We start from the raw sequence: 26,379 nt of genomic DNA, 5'->3' as shown, positions 1-26,379 counted from the left end.
AGCGGACGCTTTTCTTGAAGGTTCCTGAATGTGAAATGCACACGTCATAACATCATATCAGGACAATAAGCTCATTAAATTTTACAGAAGTTGTTTTTGGAGAACTTGTAAACGAAACTACTATGTACTTTATTAGGGGAAGATACAAGTTTTGCGCTTTTAAGTAGCAGCGATATATTTAAAAAAGAGAAAAGAGGAAATAAAAAAAATTATATGCCTTTTTTTGCCTTTTACAGCGTCTTCATTGTTTATTTTTTAGATGCGATTTATATTTTATGTTAAGGTTTTATAATTTATTATTTTAAGGTTTTAAAATAAAAGGCAAAATTAGTCGTTTTATTAAAATTATCTTGATTTACTAAAAGAAATAAATTATAATTATAATTATTACATTTTATAGACGTGTTGAAAAAACAAAAAAAAATGTCAAAAAACATTATTCAAACCTTCACAAAAAAAAAAAAAAAAAAAAAAAAACCGAATTCAATATATTATTATATTTAAAAACTATAACAATATCTCAATGATACTAATACAACACTGGTAGAAATTATGCATGTATCATTTAAAAGTTATTTTTAAGATTGCAAAGGGGGAAAGAGCATATGAAAAATATAATTTATTATTTATAATTAAAAATGTATGTGAAAATTCCTAGGACTCAGGAATTTCCAAGTGATCCAGTATAATGTGAACGTGAAGCCATCTGCTGGTAACTGTGTGTGTGTTTGAGTAATAATAAAGCAGAGTTGAATATGGGCACATGATTAATTTCAGCTGTAAATTGCAGCGTCTGCTATCTCTCATTTGTCTGTATTTGAAGATTTAATGCGAAAAAAAGAAAAAAAAATGGCGTGGGAATCATATATATATATATATATATATATATATATATATATATATATATATATATATATATATATATATATATATATATATATATATATATATATATATATATATATATATATATATATTTTTTTTTTTTTATTAATTATTATTTATTTATTTTTTGTGTGTGTGTGTGTGTGTGTGTATGTGAAAAACCATAGACAGTAAAAGAAACACCACTTTCTAATGTCTTGTTGGGGACTTTTATTTAGAAATGTTTTTTGTGACGCCAGTGCGCATGCGCAGTGTGTCTCCTTCAAAGTGTCCTGTAGTGTCAAATCTGAAACACAGGACACACTAAATCTTCTGTATTCGTTTCGCATCATCATTTTATTTGTCTCAACAACAACAACAACAACAACAACAGCATCCTCGGTATGAATTTATAAATCTATTTTTAACCAGACTGCTACTTTAAATATAGTTGTGTGTGGTGTTGTTATAGCAGTGATAGTAATGAAAAACAGACAGCACAGCACAGCAGCTCCTTTCCATAACCTCACCCTAGTTTCTTTTCAAACATCTTGTCATTTGTTAACTGTAGTTTTGTGTTGTTAATGATTAAATGTGACGTTTTGCCCTGTCTGTGCAACATGTTGGTGCTTTCTGCATATGATTAAGTCTTAAAGGCTTTTCCTCCATTCATGATTAGATTATGAGCTCGAGACCACGCCCCCTCATGCATAAACACACATAGCTGTTTTGTTTGCATCTCAAGTGTCAAGTTTCCTTAATTTTCCTAAAAGAACAAGGCATCGCTGATGTGTTATAGTATGCATTTCTACTGAAATAAATGAACACCAGCTTTATGTTCCTCATTTCAGAATTAATGTCACTAAATATACCTTATCCTACATAGGCAGTATTTATAGATATAATAGACACATTGCTCTAAAATGCTGCCTACAGTCCATTTAGTTTGTACTGCAATTAAAAAACCCACATGGACAATCATGTAAAAATAGATGCACAGTTTTAAGGATGCTGGTTGGCATTGTTTTTGCATGCAATCAAGTTAGAATTAGCTGTTTTTTTCTAGTATCTAACAGCCCCTCATAAAGTAATGTGAAAATAAAAGTGAAATCTGTTGGCAGTCAAAATGCAATCATGTACGGATTATGAAAGCTTGATATACTAACTAGAAAAAGAACAACTACTGTGAACTAGATTCACACAGTGGGTATGGTAACTGATTCCTGCATCTGCAGGTTCATCCCTGGTTTCATCAAAAATGTCATTTTTGTATCTTACTTACACCATTGACAGTTCAAACATGCTGGCGTTTCCCTTTCGTTTATGTATCAGATATAATGGCTGTTCCTCCTGCATACTCAGACCTGGGAAAAGCAGCCAAGGACATTTTCAGCAAGGGTTACGGTGAGGAGACTCACTCCATCCTGGAAAAGATTTTTGCTTTAAGGACAAGTTGCATTCTACTGTAGTTAATGTGTTCGATTTGTTTGTAGGTTTTGGGATTGTTAAATTGGACCTCAAAACTAAATCTCAAAATGGAGTGGTGAGTTAGTTTTTTTTTTTTTTACATATTGGCCCAACTAGAACAAAATTATATTTTGCATAATTAAAATGTAGATCTATTTTAAGAACCATTAAAGGAATAGTTCACCAAAAAATGAAAACTAGCTGTTTGTTTTTCAGAACAGATTTGAAGAAATGTAGCATTACATCAGTGTCTCATCAATGGATGCTCTGCAGTGAATGGGTGCCGTCAGAATGAGAGTCCAAACAGCTGATAAAAACACCACAATAATCCACACCACTCCAGTTCATCAGATAATGTCTAGTGAAATGAAAAGCAACAAATCCATCATCTACGTTGCTTCTGGCCAGAATACTAGTCCATAATCCACAATAATTCTTCCTCCAGTGATAAAGTCAACATCCATCCACGTATATTTGTTTAGAACTGTTCTGGCTTGCAAAATGTGCTTGATCTGTGCAGATTTCCCTACTGTTTCAGACCAGACAGCTTTTTAATTAGAGAAAGCCATATGATGGATGGAGGACTCCTACAATATTCTAACAAATTGAAGTTAAAATGTCTTAATGATGGATTTGTTATTTCACAAGACATTAACTGATGGACTGGAGTGGTTGTGGATTATTGTGATGTTTTTATCAGCTGTTTGGACCCTCGTTCTGACGGCACCCATTCACTGCAGAGCTTGAGTAAGTGATGCAATGCTACATTCCTCCAAATCGGTTCAGACGAAGAAACAATTTTTGGGTGAACTTTTCCTTTAAGGTGTCATTGTTCTTTTGACAATGAAGCAAATTGAATTATGTTAATGCTTAATTGTCATGTATGTAAACATTAAAGCAATTTTTGTGTCTTTGATGCACCATTATGGGAAATGCATTTAGATGGTAAGATGACTGTAGGAGTGTTTGTGTGATGTATCATGTTTCACTCTGAAGACCCCCACATCACACATCATTTACCATACATGCGGAACTGCCTCAACCTTTATCTTGATGTCAGTTATTCATGGGAACTATTTCCACATCAAGTCTGAATTTATTTTAGAATAATTTTTCCCTGACTACACAACCAACATTGCTTCAGTTAAATAAGAGTCACGTCCCGTCAGTGTTTGTGGGTCACAATCAAAATCCACCTAATTCTGTCTCATCGCTCTAATGTCACGAGTCACCAGCTCACACTGTCCTCTTCATGTTCAGCGTCTGATTAAATGCGTTGTTTTTAATAATGCACAAATATAGACTTCCTGACAGATACTGTTAACCGTTAAATACAGGGTTGTTGGTAACAGTGTCGTTATTTTTAACTAATAGTAAAATTAACATTATAAACTTTGATATTTAAAAATTGAAATGTCAATCATTTGGTAGATTAGTAATATAATATAAAATCTTACATATTTAATTAAATATTTAAATAATAGGAATACACTAACTAAAAAATGACAATTGAAGAAAATTATTTACTTTTACTTATTTATTTATTTATTATTTACTAAAACTTTGAATTTGAAAGCTGAAAATAAAAAATAAAAATAATTGAAAATATTAATAAGTACTATAATAGGGTATAAAGGACACTCATTTGTAGAAATAAAAAAGCTTCAAGTAGCCAAATATTTATAAGTATGCAATACAATCTGAAATCAAAACATTATAATTTACAACACAAATGTAGTAAAAAAAAAATTATTTATAAAAAAAAAAAAAAAAAAATCCTGTTCATAAACTCTAATCAACTGCAGGAGTTCAACACGTCTGGATCCTCCAACACGGACACGGGGAAAGCCGGCGGGAGTTTGGAGACCAAGTATAAGATGAAGGATCTGGGATTGAGTTTAAACCAGAAGTGGAACACAGACAACATGCTCACTACAGAAGTGTCTGTGGAAGACCAGGTCTGAGCACACTCTCCTCATGACCTTTGACCTGCACTGAGTATGTCATATTCATAATTTGCTGTATCATCTCCTCAGCTCGTCCAGGGATTGAAACTGGCCCTGCATACGTCTTTTGTACCGAACACAAGGTGAGTCGTTAGTATCTGACGCATTAAAGCCGGTTTGATGATCTGGTTTGGTGTCTTTTGACAGTGTTATTCTGTCTTTAGCAAGAAGAGCGGTAAACTGAAGACCGGCTACAAGCGTGACTTTGTCAACGTGAGCTGTGACATTGATTTCGAGGGTCCGCTCGTGCACTCTGCAGCGGTTCTGGGATACGAATGCTGGCTCTTGGGCTACCAGATGGCGTTTGACACGGCCAAATCCAAACTGGTGCAAAACAACTTCGCTCTGGGATACAAGGCTGAAGATTTCCAGCTTCACACCAGCGTGTAAGAATCATTGAAAAACAACATAGGAAATTACAGTTAACAGCATTAGTTGATGTGTATTGAAATTATTCTATATTACATTGAATCGAGATCAGAAATCAGGAAATTTGTGTCAACATCCAGCCCTGATATATAGATATAAATACATTTTGAAGGCATGCTATTGGTTGATATGTATCCAAGAAGTGTGTAATGTGTCACCAGTAATGACGGAGCTGATTTCGGAGGATCTGTCTATCACAAAGTCAGTGATCAGCTGGAGACGGCCGTCACTTTGGCCTGGACTTCAGGCAGCAACAGCACACGCTTCGGAGTTGCTGCAAAGTACCAGCTGGATAAAGATGCTTCTGTGTCTGTAAGTTCACAGTCTTCACACATCCACCTTATGTTGTTGAGAAAAGGATATTTCACTTAATGAGCATAGCAAGCTTGTGCTTCCGTTGTACGTGACAGAAATGCTGAGAATGCGAATGCAGATGTGTGTTGCACTATGAGTTTTGACAACATTCAAAGTGTTTTTTACTTTGCATCTATTTACATGACCTATTTGTATAGTTGTACTTTATATTTTATTATCTGTGTTTAATGTTCTACTGTTAGTGTTATCTGTATGCAGCAAGGGTCTGAGAGTAACGGCAGTTTCAATTCTCGGTATGTATGTGCTGTACATGTGGAAGAATTGACAATGAAGCAGACTTGACTAGACTTGACTTGAAAAGCAAGGTTTGTGTGACTAGAAGCACCATGTTGATTTGGGGATTATTTTCAGGTCTAAATGTGCCTTGACAGGGAAGTGATATTAAATATTCAAAGCCTGGAATGACCAACCTGAGAAGGTTTCTTTTTTCTCTCAATATTTCTTCATAACAGGCCAAAGTGAACAATGCCAGTCTGATTGGAGTTGGTTACACTCAGAGTCTTCGACCAGGTAATCGTGTTATAATTATTGTTTATGATCTCTAGATATGAACAGCATAACAATTCTACATTTCTGCGATATGCAAACTGTACAGCAACGAATGCCCAGATGACGTTTGCCAAAATGTTCACTATACAATCAAAGCACCGCAGTAGTAAAGTACTTTATCCCACAGTTCAGTGCATTTCATTTCATGTGTGAAGACTGACTCGAGAGTGATTTTCATCTTCCTTTTTGATTTATCATTCAAGCATGTTATAGGACGTTGAGGGATTATTAAAGGAATGGCTCACCTGAAAATGAACATTTAACTGAAACTTTTCTCACCCTCAGGAAATCTAAAATGTAGATGCGTTTGTTTCTGCATCAGATTTGGAGAAATGTAGCATTGCATCACTTGCTCACCTATAGATGCTCTGGAGTGAATGGGTGCCGTCAGAATGAGAGTCCAAACAGCTGATAAAAACATCACAATAATCCATCGATTTATGTCTTTGGAGCCAAAAGATGTGTGTCTGTAAGAAATAAATCTATTATTAAGCCGGTTTAACTTAAATACTAAAATACGTGTCCATAAGACATTTTTCTGTGAAAAATTCATCTCATCTGAATCAGGAGAGAAATATGCACAGACAAAGAAGCACTGTTCACCAAAATAATTTTCTAAACAAATATGTCTGTGGATTTTAATGTTAGAGGAATAAACATTTTCACTGGAGGAAGCTTTATTATGGATTATGGCAAGTAATCGCCATAAATGGCCAGAAATAATGGTTTGAAAGTAAAAATGTCTTATCGATTGATTTGTTTTATACAAATATGCAGCTTGTCACTTTATAAGACATTAACAGATGGACTGGAGTGGTGTGGATTATTGAAATGTTTTTTTATCAGGCGTCTGGACTCTCATCCTGACGGCACCCATTCACTACAGAGCATCCATTGGTGAGCAAGTGATGCAATGCTACATTTCTTACATCTGTTCACATGAAGAAACAAAGTCATCTACATTTTGGATGGCCTGAGGATGAGTAAATGTTCAGTGTATATATATATATATATATATATATATATATATATATATATATATATATATATATATATATATATATATATATATATATATATTTTTTTTTTTTTTTTTTTTTTTTTTGGCAAACTTAAAAAAAAAAGATTACAAATGTATGTACTCCACAATATGTAATACACTAGAATATCATTCCGGTCATCTTGTGACCAATATTTTACAGTAGTTCTTTAAGATACTTATTAACCTCTTCGTGCATCTTTTAATGCATTCTCTTTGTCCCCTTGTGCAGGTGTGAAACACACTCTCTCGGCCTTGATCGATGGGAAAAACTTCAGCACAGGTGGACACAAAGTAGGACTGGGCTTTGAACTGGAAGCGTAGCTGGCGTAGTGCAAAAGATAGAGAAGAAGAGAGACCCAGTCCTCCTGCATCACACGCTAGCACTCGATGACTAAAAACACTTAGCGGCATGTTGATGGTTTTTCCAAGTCTGTGGGAGCCGAGTGATTTAATCTCAACCGGCCGTAAGATCTGGCCTTCTAAGGGAAATATTTGCTGATCACCTAATTTATTTAACGACAGCCGTATATTTACCTAGAGCAAACCAAATTACACAAGTAGCGGTAGATGTGCAAGCTTTGCGTGTTTCTCTGGTGATGTCAGTGCATGTTAAGGACTTGGTTTATCACGTTGGTGAGCAAAGGTCATAAACTTGGATGGTTGTAGTTGAGGTTTCTCAGGATGCTGTAGAAGTGATGTTGCACTTCTAGGGCTTTAGGCCTCACAGGAAACTGAACAGACGGCACGCGTATTTTTAGAGCTAGCAACACTATCTTTTTTCACACTCATTGATGGTTAGAGTGCAACTCTGTATTGTGGGAAATAATACCGCTTGCAAACCATTTTAAAAGTGTTTCGGTGTACAAATTAGCTTTTTGTGCATTGAACTCTTTATGGGTACAGATATCAATGCGTTGTACATACAAACAGTTTTTTGCATATTACTATTATTTATATTGTTATCATATATAATAACTAATTTTACAATCTTGAATAAGTTGGAGAAATTTTAATAAACAAAGAAAAACTGAATGCTGTTTTGTGTTATTTAGAGTTGTGCTTGTTTCATGGACCTGCTTCACAGTACAAAAATGAGGAAAAATACGGTACTGTTCAAAAGTCTGGGGTTAGAAAATTATTTATTAAATAAATTCATACTTTTATTCAGCAAGGATGCATTAAATCAATCAAAAGTGACAGTAAATATGTTAAAAAAATATTATTCAAATAACTGCAGTTTTTAAGGATCATGCGACACTGAAGACTGGAGTAATGATACTGAAAATTCAGCTTTGATCAAAGGAATAAATTACATTTTAGACTATATTCAAGTAGAAAGCAGTTACTTTAAATTGTAATAGTATTTCACAATTTTAGTGTTTTTACTGTATTTTTTAATCAAATAAATGCAATCTTGGTGAGCAGAAGAGACTTCTTTCAACATAAAAATAAATGTACGCAGTACGCACCCCAAACTTTGAAACAGTACAGTATGCAATTTTCTTTACAAATATAACGTATAACTGTACAACAATTTTTTTTACATAGAATGCACAATGAAATGTGAAAAGAATTGCCATTCTCATGGCACCAATAACAATTTCCTCACGTTGACCATCTGCACGGCAGATTTGGTTTCAGAGAAGGTTCACTTTTGCCACAACCTGCCTGCATCCGGTGTGAGAAAATTCCCGTTCGCCAACTATGTAGTATGATAGTTCTTCTGCAAGTCTTTCTACATGGGATCGATCTGGATAAAATCCTTCCCTGGACATCTCATCAATAAAACAATCCATTACGGTGCTCTTCTCCAGAAGCATAAAGGGCAGGAGCTCTGCCTCCAAAAATAGCATGTGGTATCTTTCAAGGTAGCCTCGCAACCAAGGGTTCAGCTCCTGAATCAAGCTCAGATGGCCCGAGACGGCGACGCTGGAGTTGTGCAGAACGAATTTGGTGATGTCTTCATGTCCCAGGTTGCTGATGAGAATGTAGATGGCGTTTAAGTATTCGTTGTTGTTTTTGGGATGAATCAGGTCTTGCAGTGTGTCCAGCAACTCCCTAGGCATGTGTTCCACCTCATCGAAGATAAAGACCGGTATCTTCTCCTGTTCCTCAGCCTGAGTCACCATTTCCGAGACGTGAGAGTCCAGAGATTTAGTGCATTGTGGGATATCGTCGTCTGTTGGGCAATGGTGCAGAACGAAGTACTGCATCACCAAGTCGTCGCCAACAACTGAGCGGAAATGCTGAGCTAGTAATCGGCCAACGTGGCTCTTCCCAACTCCAGTAGGCCCGTGAAGCGACAACACTAAAGGTTTATTGTGTACATAAGTTGACAAATAATCATGCAAATGACCCAGAAGACTGTCTGCAACTTCCTGTTGGCCAAACACTTCCCTCTTAAGTGTTTTCTCCAGTCCGTCCAGATCATATTTGAGTACATGGTCATCCAAGTTCTCAATGGCATTGTAAACTTGTAGAAATACAATGATGCACAACAAGTAGAGGCAGTTCTTTGCACGGCTTCTCTCTTTTGTAGGTACGGCTCTCAAACTGTTGCTCGGATATAAAACCCGTGTCCTCCTCTTTTTCTTCCGCTTGCGTGGGGAAGAGGGGTTAGAGCTTATGGGGTCTTGGATATTATCAAAAGTGAAAACCTTTGGGCTGGTGGACCGTGGAGACATTAAGCCCTGGGATGACACTGATGCTATTTCAAGACGCCGTTTTTTCATGGCCTGGTACTTTTGGCGAATGCGCACCATGGTGCGTACGCTTGAGGAGAACTGGGAGAAGCTTCCGGTGCCATTTTCCTTTGTGTCTTTCAGAGAGTCTCCTCCTAGCCTGTCACTGGGGTCTTGTTCTCCCATCTGTGGAAAGCAAAGAAGAAATGTTTAAAAACCAAACATTAAAAGAAATATGAATAATTACTTGAGTAATTACCATGCTAAGAATTAAAGATTGCGTTTCAAAATCCTGCAAAGTTTTTGCAGGATTTTCCAGCAGGGGAAACTGGAAAAGTGCTCAAAAATTATTTTGACAACTTTTTGTTTGATATTTATGCTAAAAAAAATAGTACAAACAAATGAGTAAAAATAGAATCAATGGTTCCATGAAGAACCTTTTAAATTCCATGGAATCTTTCCTTTGGGCAAAAGGGTTCTTATAGTAGAAAGGTGTTTAAAAAAATTATTTAAACTCTTAAAAATAAAGCTTCTTTATAGGCATTACTGGTTCCAAGAATAACCTTTTACTGCCATTGAACCTTTCCAGTGGACAAAAAGTACTTTTTAGTTGAAAAGGGTTCTTTAGATGATAGAAATGTTCTTCAAACTAATAAATAAATGGAGTTGTTTTTCTTTATCTTTGGGATGCCTAAAAAAGTGTTCTTCAATAGCAGAGCTGTCCAATCCTGCTTCCAGAAGGCAAAGTCCTGCATGGTTTAGCTCCAGCACACTTGCCTGGAAGTTTCTATTGAGTCTGAAGACCTTGATTTGCTGGTTCAGGTGTGTTTATTCAGGATAGAACAGTGGCTATTCAAGTGAAGTGACATTCAGCCAAGTATGGTTACTCATACTCAGAATTTGTGCTCTGCATTTAACCCATCCAAAGTGCACACACACAGAGCAGTGAACACACACACACACACACTGTGAACACACACCCGGAGCAGTGGGCAGCCATTTTTATGCTGTGACACCCGGGGAACAGTTGGGGTTCGATGCCTTGCTCAAGGGCACCTCAGTCGTGGTATTGAAGGTGGAGAGAGCACTGTACATGCACTCCCCCCACCCACAATTCCCGCCGGCCCGATACTCAAACTCACAACCCTTCGATTGCCAGTCCGATTCTCTAACCATTAGGCCACGACTTCCCCGCGACTTGAAGAACAGGTTGTAAACAGAATGCATCATAAACTCAACTTCTCCTTTGTGATGCATGTTGCTCCTTTAGATTTGTAAATGTTCATTTTCCACAAAATAGCAAATGCTGAAAGCAAGAACGGAGGTATGTGCATTTAGATAGAGAACAGCGAGCATGAGGTCAATATATACATGCATAGTAGCAGCTCCAAAGTGTAAATGCAATCTGGTTAGAATTGGATCTTCTGCTTCTTGCCTGTTTGTTTAGCGCACCTACCTCAAAGTGAGTATATTTTCTATCCTGAATGATCCTGAAAAGCCCTTGGTACAAGATGGCTTATGTTGTAAACTGCTTGCATCATAAACTCAACTTCTCCTTTGTGATGCATGTTGCACCTTAAATTAGCATTTTCCATACAACATCTAATTCTGAAAGCAAGAGGTATATGCATTCAGATAATGATCAGGGAGAGGTCATTATAGACATAATTAGCAGCACCAAAGTGCAAATGAAATCTTGTTTTTCAGCTGCCTGACCATTTGCATTAGGGCAAGACCAAACGTGGCACAAAATAAATGAATATGGGACCTTTCTGCTTTTTGTTTTGTTTTTGTTCAGCATGCGCACCTCAAAGTAAGCACATTTTCTGTCTTGAATGATCTTAAAAAGTCTTTGGTACATAATGACTCGTGTTGTAAATGGCATGCTTCATAAACACAACCTCTGCTTTGTGATGCATGTTGCACCTTTATTTTGGTGCATTTGCTCCCGTACAAAACAGCTAATGCTGAAAACATGAATGAAGGCATGTGCATTTAATCAATGAGAAGTCATCATAAACATGCATGATTTGATAAAAACTTCTGGTTCTGTCCCACTATTTCTGTACCAAATGCAATCTTTTTTTTTTCAGTGGCCTGACCAATTGCATTGGGGCAGGACCAAACTTGGCACAAATTAAGTGACCATTGTACATTTCTGCTTCTTGTGCTTTCTGTCCCTGACTATCTCTTCAGTGCATCATGGCTCATGCTGTAAACAGCATGCATTATACACTCAATCTCTGCTTTGTGATGCAAGTTAAAGTTTGCAATTGCCACAAAACAGCAAGAATAGAAGCATGTTGCGGCAACGTCATTCACTATTTTCAAGCCGTATTCACCTTGCCTGCAGGCTGAAAGACTGGCATCAAAAACTATACACATGCAAATTATACTCCATTTAAACAAGTTTCATTTCAACAGAAAACAAAAGAGCTCAGTTCCAACAAAAGCCAAGCTCGTATTGTGTGATTATCAAGTTTCAAGTGACAAAAACAACAATTCTTGCCCCTAAGAAGCCTCTCCATTTTCCCCGAAAATGAAATTGTATCAGAAACATGAAGCCTCTTTGCTTCAAACAAAAGGAACTGACCTTGGAACTCTTGTGAAAGCTTCTCAAAAGGTCTTAGGTGCATTTAAACAACGTTTCTTTGCAAATGCTACGTTCAACATTCCACACATTCTGTCTTTCCTTCACGAGCCCCCTGCCAAAGCAGATATGGTTTCCTTCCTGGAAATCCCTTTTTTACACACCCCTTTTTGGAGAACAAGAGCAATAAAAAAATGGCCTGTTAAATCATGAGCATGTGTGACCAGAATACAACTCTAAAGTTTTCCAGCAGTTTAATCACTAGAGTGGTTTTGCTTAAATGAGGGAAGTTAAGTAAGACTAGACAGTTAGACTCGGCTGAAGTGGTTAAGCTTTATCAGATGCAACAGAAAAAAAAAACATACAGGAAGACAAATACAAAAACATGTATTCTAAAAGCAGAGCTGGCTTACCTTTGGAAAACACTCTGGTGTGTGGTTTGGAAACATCAGACTACTCTAAAAGCTTGGCAGATGAGGAGCAAGAGGAGGTGACTTCTTCGGCCAGATGAACATTAACAGCCAGACGTTTGCAGCTCCTCCTATCTGTCCAAACCACACCTCCCCCATCACGTACAATGCAAAAACCAGACGTGATGCACCTTTGTGCATAAAAATAGGCTGTTTGCACTTTGTTGTACGTCATGTGATTCAGACGACGAACTGGGAAATTGATTTGAATGACTGAAGTATTATGGAAAATGGTCATCATACACAGCTTTTGTTTTTTTCTATAAAGAAAACCCATTAAACAAGCAGAACTAGTCGAATATTTAATCTGGGTTTGCTGACGCAAGCAGTAGAATGTTTATTTAGAGTCTATCTGAATCACTCTTTTGATGAGGATTTGTAATGCATTAAACCAGCCCAGGTGACTAGCTCACGTTGGAGGTTAATGTGAGCTGCTGTCACTGTTGGGAGTTCACAGGGTGGAGTCTGTGTTACAGAGAGAAAGTTCAGTGGTCTGGCAGTGGCTCATGTGCAAACATAGCAGCACTTTTACAGCTCGCACCATCATAGACTAGATGGAGCGATGATTTGATGAGAATTTACATTCACACTCATCAGTGAGCATGTTGTGGTTTTTCCACTGCAAGTCAAACAAAACATATTTACATATGTTCATATATACATATGTACATATGCTTGGAACATATGTAGCTTTTATATAATAAAGAATTGTTTTTTATTTGAATAATACATAACTTGAGTAAAATATTTATATTAAAATATTTTTTCAAGATTTGCATATACTACTGTGTACTGTGTCTATCTATCTATCACTTCAAGACTAATTATTTGAGTGTGTAATAATGTACTTGGCAATAAATATATCATTCTGAAAATATAATTAATATCATAACTATATTAATTAGAATAATAAAAATGCCATGGTGTATATGACGCATATTAAACAATACTACCATTATATTATTCACAAACAGTGGCCATGAAAGGCTCTTATTATAAAGTGTGAATTAGGGCTTTTATTTTGAAATTCTCCTTGTTCCCGGAAGTAGCGCAGTCATTTGTTTTTCGTTCTCAAGCGTCCTTGTTTTTTCACGCGTTTTCTCTCTAATGGTTAGCGTGATTCTGTTCAGCGTTTATGGCATATATCTCTGATGAGAGCCCGTGAGCAGGTGTTGTGTCTGCAGCAGTGTGTCAGTGTGTCAGGGCTCGATCCTCTGAACACATGAGTGTGTCTCTGGTTGTGATCAGACTCGAGCTCGCTGATCAGTCTGATTCCCCGCGCGGCTTTCACTACTGCGCCGGTGAGTTTCGCTCGCTTACTGTTACATAACTGACATTGACTTTGTTTACCACGGTACAGGATGATGGCCAGATTCATATACCATGTTATTATCATCACCATACTATGGTTTCTTGTGGGCATGTCCAAAAACATCATACATTTTTGGACAAGCCATAAGGTACAATGGTATTCTAAACTACGACGCAAATATTATGTTTCCTAAAGTGACATACCATGACATGGTTTATATGAAAATATTATAGTATATGATATGCATTACTTGATTTTCCTATTAAATAAATAATACACAATATTATTATGTAATTATTTATTATTATTATTTTCTTACAGAGCTTGATAAAAGTAAAACACAACATTGAGACAATTCATTAGAAGTAAAATTAAGTAATTCAGTAAAATAGTAGTAGTAATAATAATTATTAAAGTGACATACAGTGACATGGTTTATATGAAAATATTATATTATTATTAAGGGTAATCATACCTGCATATGTATTACTTGATTTTCCTATAAAATAAATAATAATAATAATACACAATATTATTATGTAATTATTTATTATTATTATTTTCTTACAGAACTTGATAAAAGTAAAACACAACATAGAGAAAAGTCATTATAAGTTCAGTAATTCAGTAAAATAGTAGTAGTAGTAATAATTATTATTATTAATATTATTTCTAATGTTATTAAATATGTTCTAGTATGTAGAACATAGGATAACGAAAACAAATACAGTGAAATAGTAATCATAAACTAAATAGCAAAACATTTTAAACAATAAATAGTAATATACTAATTTTATTATTATTATTTTCGGAATAATTTATTATATTAGTGGCAGTTGAAACACGTACCTGAGCTGAGAGAATAGCACAGAAACATGATTATGCTAAATATCGTGAGCATCTGGTTTGGTGTTAAAAGTGAGCATACTTTCATTCAGTGTTTGAGCTCTGAGCTTGCTTCTAGAATCTCTTTGAGGCCTTTATGTTAAGACCGCTCACGTCTCCTGTGTCCCATAGTTTCAGAGATGTCAGAGGACGAGATGAGAGAGACAGCGCTGGTGTCCGCTAGAGCGACGCTGGCCGGTAAAACAGAGCTGGAGCGAGCGGCCGTCCTCCACCAGCACCTGGGCAGCCGCGTCATGAGCGACATGGTGATCGAGACCTTCCAGCCCAGTGCAGGTCTGCTCTTACTCTCTTTCATCTGACACTCGTTTAACCCCTGAGGAGTAAACCGACTGTGTTTTTCCATCAGGAGCCGAGGACGGTAAAGACGATCTGAAGTCCACAGCTGATGTAAACGGAGAAGCTAATGATCAAACGGACGAGAGTGTGACTCCAGACTCTCCTTCAAAACAGCTGCCGGATCAGATCTCCTTCTTCAGCGGAAACCCCTCAGTGGAGATCGTCCACGGCATCATGCACCTCTACAAAACTAAGTTAGTGCTATCTATCTATCTATCTATCTATCTATCTATCTATCTATCTATCTATCTATCTATCTATCTATCTATCTATCTATCTGTTGTTCTGTCATTCTGTCTGTCTCTATTTATCTATCTGTCTATCTGTCTGTCTGTCTATCTATACCTGTCTAGCTATATCTCCATCTGTCGGTCTCTCCAATGTAATTAGTGATCTTTTTTTGCATTTTAATAGTCAGTAGGATTGGCATAATTATGCTCTTTACGCATTATTGTGTGTTCTCCTTTTAGAATGAGTTTGCAGAATTCTGATTTATAACATATTGCATTGTGCCAAATAGAATCAAATGCTTTTTTTTTTTTTTATTGACACAGCATGCAAATATTTTTCTATTTGTTGTCCTCTTTGACGTTGTTTATCGATTAGCCTGTGTAGAATGGGAATGTGGTCAGCATGTCTGTGATTTGGAAGGAAGCCATTCTGACTCGGGACCAGAGTGTGTGAGCAGAGCAGCAAGGAGCAGAATTTTTATTTTTTTTGAGTCAGAGCATTGTGGTTTCCACTCGCTCCAAGAGCAGCTCATACCAACAGCCCATAATATTTAAAACTGCACATTTATCAAGAATTCACGTTAAACATATTTAGCTAGCTTGTTTTTCTCTAGGAATTAGTTTGTTCCTTCTATATACTGAATGTTTTTGGATAATGCATGATTTAAACAGGGACAGTACCTATTCACATGCAATCGCTCGCTCAATAATGCAATCAAGCAAATGTAATACAGTACTCTTGCATCTGTATCCGATTTCAAATGAGTAGAAATCTGTAAGACATGCAGTGATACGTTGATAAAATAGGCTAACTGACGAAAACAGTTATTTTCATCCTTCACAAACTAAATTTTCTCTGCAATAAGCAGCAATGATACCTTCAAATGCAGACAGCCATGCAATAAGCTTGGCATGTGATGGAAAAAAAAGTTTGCACACTAGTTTTCCAATAGATTACTACTCTGCTACTATTTTATTCTTTTCATTTAATTTATTTTACAAACAGAACTTTTGTGATATTTCAAAACGTACTGAAATACTTGGAGAAGTTGTTGCCACTCACACACTGTGCTCAGGACATTGTGTCCATTATTAAGGAAGTTTACAATTCTATTGCTTAAAATACTGCTAGAACAATTTTTGTTCGCACAAAAGTCTTTGAAATTATGAGGGTCAAATTCATCTCCACTCTTGTGAACTGTGACTCCATGAAAACAGCCTGAACTTGGTACAAGGTTGAATCATTAGAGCATAGCTGCTGAAACACAGAGAAAGCTGTCAGAGCCGCTAGATTTGTGACATTCTTGGCTTTTAAATTTGTTGTTGTTGTTGTTGTTGTTGTTTCTTTTGTCAATTTTCCTACGTAACTGGGAAACGAAGTTGGCTTTGATTATTTGTAAGGGTGTTTTTGTAAGCTTACAGACTTTGTCATCAGAGATCATATTTGTCACTGAGTTGTTTTTTTTTTTTTTTCAATATGTTTATTGTAATTTTCTCATTTTATAACCACAGAACAAGTACACATACTTACACCTTTTCACATATACATCTTCAATTAACACTTCTTAAAGGTAAAGAAAATAATAATAATAAAAAAAAATAATAATAATAATAATAAAAAAATAAAATAAATAATAATAATAAAAAAAATAAATACATTTTTATATATATATATGAATTTGCTACAGACAATGTATACAAAGTGTTTTTCTGTAAAGTCTACATTCCCAATTTACATGATATTTATGTATGGCTCCCACAGCCGATCAAAGTCTTTCCTCTTGCATTTAGCAATATAAGTTAGCCTTTCCAATCCGATAAAGTTTGATATCTCCTTAATCCACATTTTCATGGATGGAGCATCCATACTCTTCCAGCATAGTGCAATAGCTCTTCTGGCTTGAAGCAGACCAAAGTCTATAAGTTTAATCTGTTTTGATGTTTGTATGATGTCCATTGGATATATTCCAAGAATGCAAAGTTTTACATTCATAGGAATTTTAATACCAAACATATTTGACATACATTTTAAAACCTCCTTCCAGAAGTTTTGTATTTTTGGGCATTCCCAGAGGCAATGGTATAATGTACCTTTGTTATCCAAGCATTTAGAACACACATCTGGAATATTACAGGATATTCGATGAAGTTTGACAGGTGTTATATAGGTTCTCATTAACCATTTATATTGAAGTAATTTAAACCTTGTATTTATTGTCTGTGTTTGTGCTTTAAGACATGCATATTTCCAGTCTACTTCATCTATATCTTCTTTTATATCCATTTTCCAGGCATTTAATTTGTCCAATGTTGATTCAGTGCTGTGTTTGACCATTAGATTATAGTACACAGATAAATGACCTTTACCTTCTAAATTTCCAAGAGTTATTTCTTCTAATTTTGATAAAGATGGCATACAGAGTATCTGTTTTTCTTTTGATATCATGTAACTTTTCAACTGCAAATACTTAAAAAAATGTTTTTTAGGGATTGTATATTTCTGGCACAGCTGATCAAATGAAAGTAAAACCCCATCTTCATATAAATCCTTCATTTTCTGAATGCCTCTTATATTCCATAACTTAAATCCACCATCTTTATTACCAGGTATAAATTGTTCATTACCCCAAATAGGAGTAAACTGGGAACTGAGTTGGTTTGCTGGGATTTATTTATATGAATTTTCAAAATATAATTGTGTCAAAAAAACGGAATTTGTGGAATTAGAACAACAGACGCTTTGTTGCATGGTTGATTGGAGCCGTTGGTCTTGTTTTGTGTGTTGACAGTAAGATGACGTCGCTCACAGAGGACGTGCGGCGGAGCGCGATGCTGTGCATCCTCACCGTTCCCACCACCATGACCAGCCACGACCTCATGAAGTTTGTGGCTCCCTTCAATGACGTCATGGAGCACATGAAGGTCATCCGGGACTCCATGCCCAACCAGTACATGGTGCTGGTCAAGTTCAGGCGTCAGGTTAGTGATTTGGACAGAAACAAGAACAATAACAATAAATGAAGTGACATCTGATTGGGCAGGATCTAAAAAGTCCCCAGTCTATCTAATCCTCACTAATTTGGTTTATATCACAATCCTCCAGAAAAAAACCCTTCATGCATTTTCTGGGGCCGCCTGCATGTAAACTTCACAAGAAGTTGATCTGCCTCCGATTCTGACCGTAGACACATTTTGCCATGTGATTTGCAAAATAAACTCATAGTTTTTTTGATGTTCAGCATTTTATGAATGGACGGTCATTGTGTTCTTTTCTTTTCTTTAGGCCGATGCTGACAGCTTCTACACGGCATGTAACGGCCGTCAGTTCAACTCCATTGAGGATGCTGTCTGCCAGTTAGTGTATGTGGAGAGAGCAGAAGTCATCAAATCTGAAGAGGTAAGGCTCTGGAGCATTAGTTAGTAGTGTTTACTAAAGCAAATCTAGCGGCTCTAGATTGAATTATTAAGTTCTAAAATGAATAATGAATCATATTATCATCATTACTGAAGCAAGCAGCTACTATGATTTGAACAAATGACACAAAGTTATACAATTCTTGGCAACGTAACACTATTTTAGACCGATGCATTGCTCGAGTGACCAGGATTAACCTGTTTTGTTGCTGACTAGCTGTTTTTGTTTAAACACAGCACTGATTTTCATGCATATCAGTAGCCGCAGTGTTCTGGAATGTGTGAGTGATCTCAAACTCTTCATTATAAACAGGGAGCAAGTTTACCTGTGATGGATCTGACGGAGCTGCCCAAGTGCACCGTGTGTTTGGAGCGCATGGACGAGTCGGTCAACGGCGTGCTGACCACCCTGTGCAACCACAGCTTTCACAGCCAGTGTCTGCAGAGATGGGAGGATGCAACGTGAGTGCTGTCGTTCACAACCAAAGCCTGAAGATTCAACATGCAATCAAAATTACTCACTTTTTTAATCTTTTTGAAAACAAAACGTAGTTTTATGTATATATATATATATATATATATATATATATATATATATATATATATATAATTAAGTTTTGTTTTCAAAATTATTAGAAAGTATATATATACATATGTTAGTTTGGTGGTGATATATCCAAGGCTGTGTGGGCTAGAAAAGTATATATTAAATAGTAATACTAATTTGAATCATGCTGGAATGTCTGACCCTACCTTGATTGTAATATAGTTATTATTGACTTTATTATATTATAATTTGATATTGAAATAATTTGTTCTACATTTAATTATAAACAATAAGTTATAAGTGTGTGTGTGTGCATATATATATATATATATATGTATGTGTGTGTGACCCTGGACCACAAAACCGGTCTAAATGTATACATCTAAGCAAAATAAATAAGCTTTCCATTGACGTATGGTTTATAATTAGGATCTGACAATATTTGGCTGAGATACAACTATTTGAAAATCTGGAATCTGAGGGAGCAAAAAATCAAATAATCTTTAAAGTTGTCCAAATTAATTCTAGGCAATGCATATTACTAATAAAAAAATAATGATTTTTGGAATAAAAGAAAATCTATAATTTTGCCTATTGCTCCATATATATATATAGATAGTGTTGGGGAAAGTTACTTTTAAAAGTAATGCATTACAATATTGCATTAATCCCCTTAAACACACATTCACATTTAGTCTAGAACTACATCATGTTCACACAGCACACAAAGCCTCTGCACTTCCAACTTTTCAGTCAATAAATAGGAAAGAAAAGTAATTAATTTTAACTTTTTGTAAAAGTAATTCAGATATTTTCTTGTAAATTAAAAAGTAATGCGTTACTTTACTAGTTACTTGAAAAAAGTAACCTGAATATATAACTTGCATTACTTGTAATGCGTTACCCCCCAACACTGTATATTTATGTGTGTGTGTGTGTGTATTATATTAATTTCTTTAGTTCATGCTTGGCAAATTTCATCCACACCCTGGTGTCACATTCTTCTCTCATGACGCATCAGAGCTTGACTGTGTTTGTGCTCATATTTTGCTCTCATATGTTATTTACGTGCGTCACTTTTAACCTTTTTGTCCTGATTCTTCATTGACGTGATACAGGTTTCATCGTTCTCTATTCTTGTTGTTGTGTTTGTGTTTAATTGTCATATTTGACCCCTGACCTGTGAGATGAACGTCACAGTGTCATGTTTCATGCGCACAATAGGAGTGCAGAAGGTTTCAGGTTTAAGTGTTTACACACATGATTTGTTGGCACGTGTGATGCTTTTTGGTGACATATTTCTGAGTAAACCGATATTCAGTGGGAAATTAATGTAGGGTGGGACTTTATTTTATTCATCAGGATTTGATTGGACATGAAAAATAGGTCATGATATAATTAGTGAAGTTTGCTAATACATGCATCACTATTACTAACGCTAATACTATGAGCTAGTGATTTTAACAGACTACAAACTCAAGCTTTGACTCATAAGGATTAACATTAGACTGAAGATGGGACCTTTATAAAGAAAGTTTTTAAAGACATTTAAGCAGTAGTTTCCTCCAAAATGAACAGTTGCTGAAAATGTACCCACCCTCGGGCCATTCAAGATCTAGATGAATTAAAAAAATAATAATTGTATCATATTTGGAGAAATGTAGCATTGCATCACTTGCTCATGTTCTGCAGTGAATGGGTGCCGTCAGAATGAGAGTCCAAACAGAATTTAAAAACATCACAATAATCCACACCACTACAGTCCTTCAGATAATGTCTTGTGAAGACAAAAACTGCATCTTTGTAAGAAAACAACTCCATCATTAAAATGTTTTTTACTTTAAACATAGTTTCAGGCTAAAATATAAGTCCTCTATCCATAATAATACTTCCTCAAGTGCATTTTGTCTGAATCTGGAAATAAATCTGCACAGATCAAGCACCGTTTAGTCCAAAATATCTCTAAACAAATATGTGGCTGGATTTTGATGTGAGAGACAACAGGAGATGGACTTTTACACCAGAGGAAGTGTTATTATGGATTGTGATGATGCATTTGTTTCCTACAAACATGCGAGTTTTTGTCTTCTCAAGACATCACATTAACAGATGAACTGGAGTGGTGTGGATTACTTTATTTTTATCCGCTCTTTTGGCTCTAATTTTGGTGGCACCCATTCACTACAGATCATCCACTGGTGAGCAAGTGATGCAATGCTACATTTCTCCAAATCTGATGAGGAAACCAACTCATTTACATCTTGAGGATGAGTTACATATTCAACAAATGTTCACTATTCCTTTAAGAGCACTAACAGCATGCACTTTTTCTCCCCGCAGGTGTCCCGTGTGCAGATACTGTCAGACTCCTGAACCAGTGGAGGAGAACAAGTGTTTTGAGTGTGGAGTCCAAGAGGTAAACAACTAATCCATTAAATCAATGAAAAAGAAGCTTTGGAGAAAACACATCTGAAAAATAGAACAGGACACAGTGATCTGCTGCCAGACAGGCACATGAACCAGGTTATACACTCACCTAAAGGATTGTTAGGAACACCTGTTCAATTTCTCATTAATGCAATTATCTAATCAACCAATCACATGGTAGTTGCTTCAATGCATTTAGGGATGTGGTCCTGGTCAAGACAATCTCCTGAACTCCAAACTGAATGTCAGAATGGGAAAGAAAAGTGATTTAAGCAATTTTGAGCGTGGCATGGTTGTTGGTGCCAGACGGGCCGGTCTGAGTATTTCACAATCTGCTCAGTTACTGGGATTTTCACGCGTTTACAAAGAATGGTGTGAAAAGGGAAAAACATCCAGTATGTGGCAGTCCTGTGGGAGAAAATGCCTTGTTGATGCTGGAGGTCAGAGGAGAATGGGCCGACTGATTCAAGCTGATAGAAGAGAAACTTTGACTGAAATATCCACTCGTTACAACCGAGGTATGCAGCAAAGCATTTGTGAAGCCTCAACACACACAACCTTGAGGCGGATGGGCTACAACAGCAGAAGACCACACCGGGTACCAGTCATCTCCACTACAAATAGGTAAAAGAGGCTACAGTTTGAATGAGCTCACCAAAATTGGGCAGTTGGAAGACTGGAAAAATGTTGCCTGATCTGATGAGTCTCTGAAGATTTCTGTTGAGTCATTCAGATGGTAGAGTCAGAATTTGGCGTAAACAGAATGAGAACGTGGATCCATCATGCCTTGTTACGACTGTGCAGGCTGCTGGTGGTGGTGTAATGGTGTGGGGGATGTTTTCTTGGCACACTTTAGGCCCCTTAGTACCAGTTGGGCATCGTTTGAATGCCACGGCCTTCCTGAGCATTGTTTCTGACCATGTCCATCCCTTTATGACCAACATGTGACCATCCTCTGATGGCTACTTCCAGCAGGATAATGCACCATGTCACAAAGCTTGAATCATTTCAGATTGGTTTCTTGAACTTGACAATGAGTTCACTGTACTAAAGTTTCCCCCACAGTCACCAGATCTCAGCACCTTGTTGAATCAATGCCATGTCGAATTAAGGTAGTTCTGAAGGCGAAAGGGGGTCAAACACAGTATTAGTATGCTGTTCCTAATAATCCTTTAGGTGAGAGTATGTATATATGCAATATAATTATTTATAATGTAATATAATTAATAATTTTTTTCACATCATGTATAACATATATCCTACATAGATGTATTTTTCAGTTTGTACACTTTATGGATTCAGTAACTTGCATGCATTATATTTGAGACGCGTGTTATGTGTCACAGAATCTGTGGATCTGTCTCATCTGCGGTCACATCGGCTGCGGACGCTATGTTAGCCGTCATGCCTACAAGCACTTTGAGGAAACGCAGCACACGTACGCCATGCAGCTGACCAATCACAGGGTCTGGGACTACGCTGGAGGTGAGTGACCTCATAGAAATGCAGAGGTGCTAAAAAAACAAAATAATGACTGGGAAAATAATAATCTAGGATACAGTTGATGTGATTTTCATTCACATGCTTGAAAATAACATTTAAATATTTACTTCTCTGATAAATAATTACAAATATTACTATAAAATCCTGACATTTAGTGATTTAGCAGATGCTTTTATTCAAAGTGAGTTACAAATGAGGACAATGGAAGCAATCAGAATCAACAGAAGAGCAATGATACGCAAGTGATTTACCAACTCTCAGTTAGCTTATGCTGGGTACACACCAAAAGATAATCGGGCTGATTTTGAGCCGTGCTGTCTTTTTCACATCATTGTACACCACACACTATTGGAGCAAAACGGTTAAATCTACAATTTTTTATCCTCATGTTTGTGGTCTATCACATTTTGAAAATCTCATAATTATATAAAAAATATTTTGGTGTCTACCCAGCATTAACACAGCACACAAAGCAAGTTAATTTTTTTTAAATAAAATTATGTAATAGATAAAAATAAAACTGATAGAGAAAGCTAGTTTTATAGGTCCTTTAAAAAAATAATTGATATTTAATAAAAAAAAATTGTTTACATCTTTAAACACTTGTCAAATTCAGTGTTAAGTATTATTAATATAGTTTTTATTAATGTTTTTAGATTAGTTTTTATTTTTAGATTTTTGGTTTTCATTTAAATTTTAGGTAATTTTTTTTGTGTGCTTTTGGCATTTTTATTTTAATTTATTTATTTATTTTTTAATTAGACTATCTATTTTTTAAGTTTTATTTCTAAGTTATTTAGTTTATCTTTGTTACCTTAAAATGTTACACACATACACACACACATATATATATATATATATATATATATATATATATATATATATATATATATATATATATATATATATATATATATATATATATATATATATATATATATATATATATATATATAAATAAATAAATTTTACTGGATAAAATCAAGTTTTCCCCTAAAATATTTATTTTTGAATAATCCTGTTAATATTTCACTTCAAACATTATGCAGGTTACATGCATTGAATGTTTTAATAAAAAAAATAATTTTTTAGGTTTATATTGAAATTTGTTTGTAACAATTTTGACTCTTTGCCTTTATATTGATCAGATAACTACGTTCATCGACTTGTTGCCAGTAAAAACGACGGGAAGATGGTGCAGTACGAGTGTGAGGGTGACACATGTCAGGATGAGAAGATCGATGCGCTGCAGCTCGAGGTGTGTGTGTGTGTGTGTGTGTGTGTGTGTGTAAATTTGCTCTGTGTTAGATACTCTGCCATCTCTGCTTTAACAAATCTATCTCCAACAGTATTCATATTTATTAACCAGCCAGCTGGATTCTCAGCGCATTTACTGGGAGAATAAAATAGCTCATCTGGAGAAAGACACAGCAGAGGAAGTGAGAACCGAACAAATCCATAACAGCATTACGTTTAAGATCATAATAATCCGCTATGTCTTATATAAACATCAGTGATCCAGCTTCTTTATGTTCGTGTGGGTTTCAGATCAGCAACATGAAGGCCAAATTCAAGGAGACGATTGACAAGTGTGACAGTTTGGAGCGGAAACTCAACGAACTCACCAAAGAAAAACAATCCATTGAAAAGAAGTAAAAATGACATTATCTTTCAAATGAATTTTTCATCATCATCAAATGAGACATTTGGGAGACCCTCTTAGCAATATCTGTTAACTATAGGCCAGATAACAGGGTTATTACACTTAACTAAAATTATACAATTATTAATATCCTCCAGCAATCCCACGCATCTGTAATAAATGTGAAGGGTGTGGAAACCACAGAAATATCTCAGTACAAAGAGTGACTGTGTATAACTTACTAAAAATAAATGGGTGGATGTGTTAGAGAGTTATTTCAGCTAGTAGATGAGGCAACATTTCTCATTTTCATTATTTAGTTTATTAAAATAATGTACTAAGATATTAAAATTAATAGAAATTGTACAGACATTAAAAAATGTGCTAAAATAACTTGAATTAAAATAAATAATAAATTATTTTTTTCTTTTCTTTTTTTTTTTAGTACTGGCTATAATGTATTTTAGAATCAAAACTTTTTATAATCTTGGCAACAAACATATCATTGGAAAGGTCTGAGTCTCGGGATCTATTTTGAGATAGAAGTAAACTTCACAGAAAAATCTAGAGAAAAATTAGGCAAAATTCAAAGTAGTTTTGATGGCTCCCAGTGGCTGTTTGTGGTATGACACCCTAAATAAAATCTCACAGGAACCTCAATTTTTTTTCATATCAAATTCAAATTTGGAACATAACTTTGGACACAAGACTTTAATTTTATACCAATTTTAGAGTAATTGGTAATGCCAATTTTAGAAATTACTTTTTTGAAAGGTGTAGATGCTTATTAAAATGTCAACATTCAGTCTTTTGTGCTGTTTTTTTCTGCAGATGTTCACAGCTGAACAACAAAGTGCTTAAGCTCGGTCAAGAGCTGCGGGAGGAGCAGGAGATGAACCGATGTCTGCGAGCCAATCAGACGCAGCTACAGGCGCAGTTGCAGGAGGAGGAGAGGCGGGGTCTCGAGACGGCAGCCAATAAAGACGTCCAGATCGCCGATCTGCAGGAGCAGCTGCGAGACGTCATGTTCTACCTGGAGACACAGCAGCAGATCGACCGCATGCCGGCGGACGCCCGACAAGAAATCCAAGAGGGTCAGATCAACATCGCTTCAGCCCCCGCCGCCCCACAGCCCGGGCCCTCGGCCCATGGCCCCGGCAGACTGAGCGGCCGCAAGGGACGATCCAAGAGGGGAAAGTAGCGAAAGACGTGTTTAGTTATATTCAATGCTTAACGGATGGCAGAAGTGTTGCACAGGAAATCAGGAAGTTTGAATAATCACGCTTCCTCATGTTAGAAGCTCAAATATATTCTGAATTTGTTCACTAATGTCTCGCACGAGGACACCAGTTCTGCTTAGAAATGTAGCTCAACCTGTTTTGTATGGAAACAAAGTGCTGTTCTTGTCGCACAATTTTATTTTCGTATATTTTTAGAGTCTTCATAGCTGGAAGATGTCAGTTTTTGATTTATTTTGTTTGTGGAAGTGACTGGATATTGCTTTCTGCAACTCTTAAAGAAGAATCCCACAAAAAAAAACATGTTTGTTTCATGTAAAAAAAAGACAAATTATATTTTGCTCTAATGCA

The 26,379-nt window shown here is 36.0% G+C and overlaps 3 protein-coding genes across 4 annotated transcripts; 2 read left to right on the top strand and 1 right to left on the bottom strand.

The window, feature by feature from the left end:
- Nucleotides 1–1,114: 1,114 nt before the first annotated feature.
- Nucleotides 1,115–7,764, top strand: LOC127966367 (voltage-dependent anion-selective channel protein 2). Its single transcript, XM_052567284.1, has 9 exons — nt 1,115–1,266; nt 2,197–2,268; nt 2,358–2,407; nt 4,137–4,289; nt 4,368–4,420; nt 4,502–4,723; nt 4,928–5,078; nt 5,594–5,651; nt 6,962–7,764. The coding sequence occupies exons 2-9, from the start codon at nt 2,202–2,204 to the stop codon at nt 7,051–7,053; spliced, it is 846 nt and encodes a 281-aa protein (XP_052423244.1). The 5' UTR covers nt 1,115–1,266; nt 2,197–2,201; the 3' UTR covers nt 7,054–7,764.
- On the bottom strand, nt 7,169–12,567 carry LOC127966366 (torsin-4A). Of its 2 annotated transcripts, XM_052567283.1 has the most exons (3): nt 12,417–12,518; nt 12,007–12,169; nt 7,169–9,599 (listed from the first exon to the last, which is right to left on the bottom strand). In XM_052567283.1, exon 3 carries the CDS (start codon nt 9,597–9,599, stop codon nt 8,370–8,372), a length of 1,230 nt encoding a protein of 409 aa, XP_052423243.1. In that variant the 5' UTR covers nt 12,007–12,169; nt 12,417–12,518; the 3' UTR covers nt 7,169–8,369. The 2 variants fall into 2 exon arrangements, with proteins under 2 accessions (XP_052423243.1, XP_052423242.1); XM_052567282.1 differs by lacking the exon at nt 12,007–12,169 and having other exon boundaries at nt 12,417–12,567.
- A 950-nt stretch (nt 12,568–13,517) lies between these two features.
- On the top strand, nt 13,518–26,379 carry LOC127966365 (BRCA1-associated protein-like). Its single transcript, XM_052567281.1, has 12 exons — nt 13,518–13,774; nt 14,803–14,964; nt 15,038–15,221; nt 18,047–18,236; nt 18,541–18,654; nt 18,985–19,133; nt 21,559–21,634; nt 22,992–23,130; nt 24,297–24,406; nt 24,498–24,587; nt 24,697–24,800; nt 25,622–26,379. Exons 1-12 carry the CDS (start codon nt 13,696–13,698, stop codon nt 25,989–25,991), a joined length of 1,767 nt encoding a protein of 588 aa, XP_052423241.1. The 5' UTR covers nt 13,518–13,695; the 3' UTR covers nt 25,992–26,379.

The sequence above is a fragment of the Carassius gibelio genome, chromosome B10, assembly GCF_023724105.1.
Source record: "Carassius gibelio isolate Cgi1373 ecotype wild population from Czech Republic chromosome B10, carGib1.2-hapl.c, whole genome shotgun sequence".
In the NCBI taxonomy this organism is placed as follows: domain Eukaryota; kingdom Metazoa; phylum Chordata; class Actinopteri; order Cypriniformes; family Cyprinidae; genus Carassius; species Carassius gibelio.
Note: the sequence above shows the minus strand (reverse complement) of the source record. Positions and strands in the feature narration are given on the sequence as shown.